Below are 8749 nucleotides of genomic sequence, written 5' to 3'. Positions count from 1 at the left end.
CTATTCTTATTGGTGCATTACAAGCCGGTATGTATGACTTTGTCACTCTATTTGGGTCAGCAAATGAATTTGGCAGTTGATTAGCTAGGTTTTGAAGATGTATAATCTTTTGGACTTCCATATCACATTCTTTAGTCCGAGGATCTTGCCAAGATATTGATGGTCGAGACCATTCTATTTCATTGCTCAACTGGCCGTTATCTCCCCCTAAGGTCAAATATGTGGACTCATCAAACTGTGAGTCTGCGTATCTGGCCTTGGCATAGTATAGACCAGTAGTCATTGCAGGTATGGTTTCTAGGATCTTTATGTTGCCTTTGGTGAACGAAATTATATTAAGGAATTCTTCATTTCCTTCTTCCCATGTTTCAAGATGATTTCAAGATGGAAACCATTTAACCTTATGTCTTTGAAACTCAATAAGCTTCTTTTAGAGCTTGGGGAATACAAGGCATTTTTGATCTCTAGATGAGTGCCATTAGGCATCAGTACATATGTCTGGCTGTGACCTTCAATCAGACCGGCTACACCTGCAATGGTGTGTACGTTTGCACTTTGCATCGTGAGATTTACGAAATATCTTTTGTCTCTAAGTATTGTGTGACTTGTGCCACTATCCAACACGAGTATGCTCATATCATCTTTCATTTCTATAAGTAATAGGATTTCTAATCTTAGAGACTTTATAAAACTTTAAAACTTTCTTTATTAAAGTTTCAGAACACCAACAATAAAATTAAAAACACCAAAGCAATCATAAAGCAATCATAAAGTAATAAAACAAGTCGTATCAAAAATTTTAGTCTTTGAGACAATCAGAAGTCTCAAAATCCATTTGGTCATCTTTAGCAATGTCGGAATCATCATCAGCCTCATATCTGGAATCGTGAACCATGTGAGCCTTCGGGTTCTTATTCTTAAGACTTTCTTGGTAGAGCTCACACAAGTGCTTAGGGGTTCTACAATTCTTGGCCCAATGGTTGTCCATCCCACATCTGTGACAAACGGATTTGGTCGAGTAAGACGGTTTGGATATACCGCCTCGACCTCGGCCCATAACTGCCTCGGCCACGGCCATAGCTGGAACCACGACCTCGGTTATTGTGGTTTCCTTTCCGGCCGGCCAAGTATTTGTCTCGGCTGTTCGAGTAATTGTCACGATCACGGTTTCTGTATCCACCTCGGTCTTTGCCGTGTGATCTCTTATCATTCTGGATATAATTGCACTCGTTGGGATCTTTCTTTTCAACCTCATTGGCCTCTGGTAATGCTGCTGTTCCAACAGGTCTAGCTTCACTGTTCTTCATCAGGAGCTCATTGTTTGCCTCGGCCAGTAGCAGGCACGAGATCAGATCAGTGTATGTGGCGAAGCCTTTCATTTGGTACTGCTGCTGCAGTATTATGTTTGATGAATGAAATGTAGAGAATGTTTTCTCAAGTAACTCATCTTCGGTTACAACTTCACCACAAAATCTCAGCATTGAGACCGTCTTAAATAAGACTGAATTGTACTCATCCACTGACTTATAATCCATGAATCTTAGATTCTTCCAGTCATTTCTAGCCTTTGGGAGTAACACCATTTTCTGGTGATCATATCTATGTTGTAAAGCATCCCAAAGCTCTAGAGGATTTCCATCGTAATGTACTGATCTTTTAGACCTTCAATGAGATGATGGCATATAATACTTATAGCCCTGTACCGATTCTTACCGGTCTCATTGTTACCCTTGATGATTGTATCACCAAGTCCCTTTGACCTTAGACTGATCTTTGTATTTAGCGCTCACTGCAAGTAGTTATCTCCGGAGAGATTAAGGGTTGCATAGTCTCTGTTTGAGATTTTCGACATCTGAATCACATTATCATTCACAATTTAGGTTCATAATGTGATCATGTGGCCGCAGGGTAATTACCAAGCTCGGCCACAAACCTGTCTTACGCATTTATGAAAATCAAGCAATCTAATTGACCATGGTGCTAATCAATCATCAAGCCACACGGTCATGTAGTTATACTAATGCAAACGGTTTCAACTTTTTATAAACTATATGCTGGTCGATCCTTTTAAAACAGTATGAATGCAATCCATATTCAGATTCATATGTCAATGCAAGCAACCTTATCTAATTCTAGGGTTTTGATTAAACACTAGTAGAAGTCGATTTTAAGATCAAGGTTTCAAGGCCTTTAGGATTTAAGTTCTAGATAGATTACTTTAATCAATTTAACAATCCTAAACCTCAGATTTCTCAAATCAATCAATCAAGCAAGAACAAATAAAAATCCAATTCAAGCTTTAGGTTTAGGGTTTTCGATTCCAAAATTAGGGTTTCTTAAATTCAGATCAGAAACGAATAATCAATCAATTATGTTCTAATGGAATCGATTCTGGTTACTAGTTATAAGATTTGTATATTTTAATTATGTAATTTCTAGGGTTTCATCAAGAACAAAGTTTCCATAATAATGGATTTGGGTTTTGATCTTTCTAGGTTCTCAGATCTAGTTATACCTTTGCTTTGTAGAGGTTTAGAACCGGACCACCAAAGAAAAGGGCGAGAACGGACGGAGCTTCAAGACGGGAAGATCGGACGCTTGCAGGCTCCTATCGGGTCGCGGAACCGGGATGGTCGCGAGCTGTCGGCTTGTCTCGGGTGCAAGGTCTCTTGGACGCGGGCCGTGTGCTAATCGGGTTTCGTCTGAGTTGGAGCATGAGCTGGAGACGTCGAATCCGAACGGACAGAGGACGTCTAGGGGTTTAGATGGATCGTCTGAGTTTAGAACAAACGAAGAACGTTCTTAGGGTTTTAGAGTCGCCGGTTTTAAGCTTTTAGGTTTCGATTTTGGTCTCAGGGTTTTGGAGGCTATCGTGCTGATAACGTAGTGTAAAAGAATGGAGAAACTGTGTGTTTATTTCTGAATAATAAGTTCTCTTTATATAAGGGTTACAAGGAAGAGAAAAATGGAAAGAGTACAAAACCTAATCCAAAAGGAAATATGAAAACTAAAGATAACAAGAAAAGGAAAACATCCTAATCCTAAGTCGGTCTAAACCGACCGACTCTCTCTCCTCTTGGTCGTGGCCGCGGCTGGATCTGGTCGTGGCTGATGGGTCTCTTTCTTCTAGTCTTGGTTAATAGCAATCCACTCCATGATTATAAATATTTAATGAAGTCTGTGTGTGTGACCTTGGTGCGCATGAAGAGAGGAATTTTTGGTGGCCTCACGGAGGACACATTGACGGCAGATGTTCTATGCCACAGTTGACCTCTTTTCTTGATTGCTAGAGGAATGAAAAAATTATGATTTCATTATTCCACTGAATATGTCACGTAAATTACTATACTTTTCTAATTAGTATTGTATATAAACAATATTTATACTACTATTTTAAGTGTTAGCGACATAATATATAAGTAACACCAACGCGTGAAGACCCTCATCAAATTTGGAAAACCAATAAAAATGAAACACATGAACTCTATCAAAATATGACAGTGTTTGTTTACATTTTCAACTACTTCAATGTATTCAACTCGTTTGAATTTACATATAGGCCATGTTCGTTTGGTCAGTCAACTGATCCATCTGGGTAAAGGTGAATTTTGGTGTTCGTTTAGTGTGAATTATCGGTACATCCAGATGGATCAGCTGGGGGAGTTTCGAAAACTCAGCTGAACTTTAAAAAAAAACCTGGCTGAGTCTTCACCATGCATCCAGCTGCAGCTGATTCAGTCAAAAATGGTTAATGACAAAAATGACCCTGCTACACATAATCCTAAAACTTTTGTGCCTCACTCTCATCTCTCACGTAACTCTCTCTTGCGGCCAATCTTCTTCTCCCCCGACCTCTCTCCGGCGAACTCTCCGATCTCCTCATGGCGACCTCTCCGATCTCTCTCTCCGGTGACCTCTCTCTCCGGTGAACTCTCTCTCAAGCTATCTCTCTCAGGCGCTCTTTCTCTCTCTCTCCCTCTCCGGCTCTCTCTTTCTCAGTCTCTCTCTCCGGATCTCTCTCTCTCTCAGGGGCTCTCTCTCTCCGGCTCTCTCTCTCTCTCTCTCTCCGGCTCTCTCTCTCTCAGGCGCTCTCTCTCTCTATCTCAGGTGCTCTCTCTCTCTCAGTCTCTCTCTCTCTCAGGCGCTCTCTCTCTCTCTGGCTCTCTCTCTCTCAGGCGCTTTCTCTCTCTCTCAGGCTCTCTCTCTCTCAGGCTCCGGCGACCTCTCTCTCTCAGTCTCTCTTTACGACTCTCTCTCTCTCTCAGGCGCGCTTTCTCTCCGGCTCTCTCGCTCTCTCTGTCAGGCGCTCTCTCTCTCTCCGGCAACCTCTCTATCAGGCTCTCTCTCTCTCTCAGGTAAGAGTTTCTAGGATCTCTGTAACCTATATCCTATAAGTTATGTTGTGGGTTTTGTTTGTTATGATGTTAGTTGTGTTCATGTGATACTTTTGCAATGTGTATGCTGTTAGCTGTGTTCATGGGTTTATGTTTACAAATTTGGAAAACCAATAAAAATGAAACACATGAACTCTATCAAAATATGACAGTGTTTGTTTACATTTTCAACTACTTCAATGTATTCAACTCGTTTGAATTTACATATATTCTCTAAGGAAAAAAACACCCCACACTACAGTGTATTAAACTCTTAATAAATTCAACACTCTCCTTTGATGATGGTCTAACATGATGCCCCTGCAACTGCAACGTCTTGATTCGCTGAACGATATTACCGAAACTCCCCTATAAACTTTCCATTTTAGCATCAGATCCCAAAACACAAAAGGGTATTATCGTCTCGTAAAGATTTCTATTTCGCGCCAGTTTTGCTTGTCTAGGAAAATTAGCAGCGTTACTCTGTTTCACTCTACTATCTTCCTTTTTCAAAGTCCTCTTCAACTTTCTCAGACAACATTGAAAGAACCCTAAAGCTTTAGTTAGCTTTAACATTCAATCTCTCTCTTGAATTTTTTTTCCTGATCTTCATGCATTTCTGAGCTGAAATCTGCAGGAAGTGTTGTCTCTGACGATTCTGGATCTGCTTTCTTCTCTTCTCTTCTCTCTTAGGATCGTTCGGTTTAGGTAAGGAGTCGTGATCTATCAGATCTTCCATGAACTTTCGATTTGTTTGTTTACTGAGTGTTTCTCGTCTTATGTGTGTATGAGATCCTTTGATCTTTGCTTAAGTTAGTAGTAGATCAATGGCGGATCTAGAAAATATTTTGAATTGGAAACCTTATCATAAAATTTGAATTAGTTCAGAGACTTTTTCATGATAATGTCTATAATTGTAAATAGATGTGAAAAGTTTGATTTTATTTAAATAAATCAAAATAATTATCCTAATTCTTTTTGATGGAATTTAAGCTAAATACTTTTAAAGAAATTCAAGATTTTGAACTAATTATTTAAAGAAAATTAAACTTAATCCGGGATACGTGACCATGTTCATGGTAACATCATACTTGTGTTAAACCATTCAGAAAAGACTTTTTTCTTTAAGCTAAAACACTTTTGATTTTCTCTCTGTTTCAGGTGAGAAGCAATGGGTGCAGGGAGGAAGACAGAGACCTATAAGCAAGAGGATGTCCAAAATCTATATGGAACTATGTCTGTAAGGAAGCTTCAGAAAGGAGATCTCTGCGGTGTTATATTTGGATGCAAGTTCAGCACTATCAAAGAGTGTCACGCTAAGAACTTGTTTGGTTAGTTTCTCTTTAGCAAAATCTTTAATCTTTTGTAACGACCATGTTTTGATAATTAATTTTTGTTTTGTGATCAGGCTTACCAGGCCCTCACATGGCTTACATCAAGAACATTGAACCTGGTCTGACGCTGTTCTTGTTCAACTACAGTGATAGAACACTTCACGGCGTCTTTGAAGCCGCGAGTGAAGGAAAGCTGAACATTGATCCCAAAGCTTGGTCTCATAATGGTACAGATCCAAGTCCGTACCCTGCTCAGGTAAAGGTACGTGTCCGAGTGAAGTGTGAGCCGTTGTCTGAAGAAACGTTTGGACCAGTAATTGCTGATAATTACAAGGATGAGAAGATCTTTTGGTTTGAACTTGACCGAGTTCAGACAAACAAGCTGCTACGTTTGTTTAAACCATCACCATATGTAAGGGCACCACCATCAACATCCAAACATGTTGTTGCATCACCATCATCATCATCCAGAAACGCTATTCCGGCTTCTTCTCTTGTGGAGATAGGTGACTCAGGAGGAGCGCCACGTGTTGATAAGTGGAGCAGTCTTTTTAAACAAGACTCAAAAGATGGAAAAACTAAAGAATGTGAAGTAGCTCAAAAACATGTGTCACAATCTGGTCCAACTTACTCATCGGTTCTCAGAAATGCGAACAGTGAATCTTCAGCTAGACGTGAAGCTCCATCACAAGCAAGTAAAGGAGTTTTGTCCTCACGCCAAGATGTCATAGTCAACACTTGCGAACAACAAAGTTTCCAACCACCGCAAAATGGGACTTCTGCTAAGGCTAAGAATATAATAGGACCTAGCACGGGAACTTCTGCCGAGGGTGCATATTCAGAGATTGACTGGGATGCTGCATCAAATTTTCATGCCCATCTGAAAGGACTCAACATGATTTTGGAGGATACTAGGGATAAGGATGGTTACAAGAGTTTTGACAAGGGTAACAACACAGGATTTGCTTCTTCTTCTTCAATGATGCAAAATGATTGGGAAGATGAGAGGGTGTCTTGGGAATATGAGGAAGAGAATAATATAGATAAATCATCGTGTGGGTCCTCGTACGTTACCGCCATGTCAGGGGACGCATTTGAAGACAATGGAGAGGAGAAAGAGAAGCTTTGTATGGATGTCTTGAGTGAGGTAATTAGTTGACTCTTGCTTAAGGTTATTTCATAAAATTTGGAGGCTTATAAATAGGGATCTTAATATGGGTTCAACCTAACAGGGTTACCCCTAACCCTGCAAACCCATTTGTAACCCTAACCCTCATTTTTTAAATAGGGTTTAAACAGGGTTGGCCCTAATAGGACCAGGGTTTAAATTCTAACCCTTTTATTTTGATTCACACAACTATTATACAATATTTAATAATGTTTTTTACCAAAAGAAACTTAGAGTCGAGTTTTCTCGCCTAAAACTAAACAACGAAATTTTCCGTCGAAACCGCAAAATCGAGTTTTCAACTAAAACAACAAAATCGAGTTTTCCCTCTAAAAACGCAAAATCGAGTTTTTCGTCAAAACTTCAAAATCGAGTTTTTCCGCCAAAAAATCAAAATCGATTTTGCGGTTTCGGCGGAAAAACTCGATTTTGCGGTTTTGGCGGAAAAACTCAATTTTGCGGTTTCGGCGGGAAAACTCGATTTGCCGGTTTCGGCGGGAGAACTCGTTTTGGCGGGAAAACTCGATTTTGCGGTTTTGGCGGGAAAACTCGATTTTACGGTTTTGAGGGGGAAAACTAGATTTTGCGGTTTCGGCGGAAAAGTTGATTTTGCTGTTTTGGCGGGAAAACGCGATTTTACAGTTTTGGTGGAAAAACTCGATTTGCCGGTTTTGACAGGAAAACTCGATTTTACGGTTTTTGCGGGAAAACTCGATTTTGCGGTTTCGACGGGAAAACTTGATTTTGTGGTTTTGGTGGAAAAACTCAAATTAGGTTTTGGCGGAAAAAACACAATTTTTGTTTTTTGACGGAAAAACTTTATTCTTAGTTGTGGAGCAAAAACTCGATTTTGCGATTTTGGGAGGAAAACTTTTGATTTGATGCTCAACAAATTGGCGGAAAGAATCATATCATATCTTAATTTTTCTAGTTTTATCTTTAAAATTTAAGAACAAAAATAAATGAAATATTTTTTTCAATTAAATGAGTTAACCCTGGTATCAGCCCTAACCCTTGATTATAATAGGGTTAAAATAGGGCTGGGTTAATATAGGGCTGGGTTTATAATAAACAAAAGAGGGTTGAGCCCTGACCCTGTAGTTAACATCCCTACTTATAAACAATTTAGTAAAAGTTTATATAGTTTTTTTTTTTTAACAAATTGAAGACTTATACACTGATGATTTACTAGCCTACGCTGAAGACCGGCTCTCACTATTGAAAATATTTATGAACTATATTTCTTTTTAGATATGGGCGGAAGTGAAAGAGATGAAGCAAACTCAGATGAAACAAGCTGAGTATATGATCTCGTTGCAGATGGATCAGGTAAAAAAAAATACAACTTTGTAAAACTTGTAAATTGTCACTTTCTTTTGTTTCAGGAGCTTCAAATACTAGTCTTTTTGTGTGTGTTTTTCTTGCAGCTTGAGTCAAGAAAAGAGATACTTCGACTGAAAGGGCTATATGGAAGTTCTTAAGCAACTAAGCAAGCAAGTGGTAACAACGAGCAGAGAACAAAATTCATGGAGTTTGCAATTCACTCTACCTACCTACCTTCCTCCTCTTTCTGATAAAACTGAAGGAAAAAAGAAGTTTGAATAATGTTTTCGTGTGTTCGAAGCTTGTCATTGAATATCTCTTGTTGTGTATTGTATCCTTTTGACTTGGTGTGCTTTCAGTTTCAACTTTCAAGTAATGTTCTTCGAAAAGCTATAATTAGGGAGCAAAATGTTCGAGTCAGGGCTTCTTAAACGGCGCGACTTAACGGCTGTAATAGTTCGACTTAAACCTTTTCTAATAGCTGGGAGCTGGTTTAACCAAATCGACCGGTTCCATTACTGAGTCGATAATAGATTGATATAGATTCATAT

At 39.3% G+C, this 8749-nt stretch overlaps 1 protein-coding gene across 1 annotated transcript; it reads left to right on the top strand.

Moving 5' to 3' along the window:
- Positions 1-4863: 4863 nt before the first annotated feature.
- Positions 4864-8574, top strand: LOC106293433. Its single transcript, XM_013729109.1, has 5 exons — positions 4864-5081; positions 5535-5704; positions 5782-6854; positions 8127-8204; positions 8303-8574. The coding sequence occupies exons 2-5, from the start codon at positions 5545-5547 to the stop codon at positions 8354-8356; spliced, it is 1365 nt and encodes a 454-aa protein (XP_013584563.1). The 5' UTR covers positions 4864-5081; positions 5535-5544; the 3' UTR covers positions 8357-8574.
- Positions 8575-8749: the final 175 nt, after the last annotated feature.

The sequence above is a fragment of the Brassica oleracea genome, chromosome C5 (genome assembly GCF_000695525.1).
Source record: "Brassica oleracea var. oleracea cultivar TO1000 chromosome C5, BOL, whole genome shotgun sequence".
Taxonomy (NCBI): domain Eukaryota; kingdom Viridiplantae; phylum Streptophyta; class Magnoliopsida; order Brassicales; family Brassicaceae; genus Brassica; species Brassica oleracea.
The sequence above is the reverse complement of the archived record's forward strand: the minus strand, read 5'-3'. Positions and strand labels throughout refer to the sequence as shown.

What these genes read in the sequence shown, in the direction of transcription:
- LOC106293433 (XM_013729109.1), top strand. Translation starts at nt 5,545, where the DNA reads ATGGGTGCAGGGAGGAAGACAGAGACCTATAAGCAAGAGGATGTCCAA. An exon ending in TCACGCTAAGAACTTGTTTG is followed by an intron (nt 5,705 to 5,781) that starts GTTAGTTTCTCT and finishes TTTTGTGATCAG; the next exon opens with GCTTACCAGGCCCTCACATG. An exon ending in TCTCGTTGCAGATGGATCAG is followed by an intron (nt 8,205 to 8,302) that starts GTAAAAAAAAAT and finishes TTTTTCTTGCAG; the next exon opens with CTTGAGTCAAGAAAAGAGAT.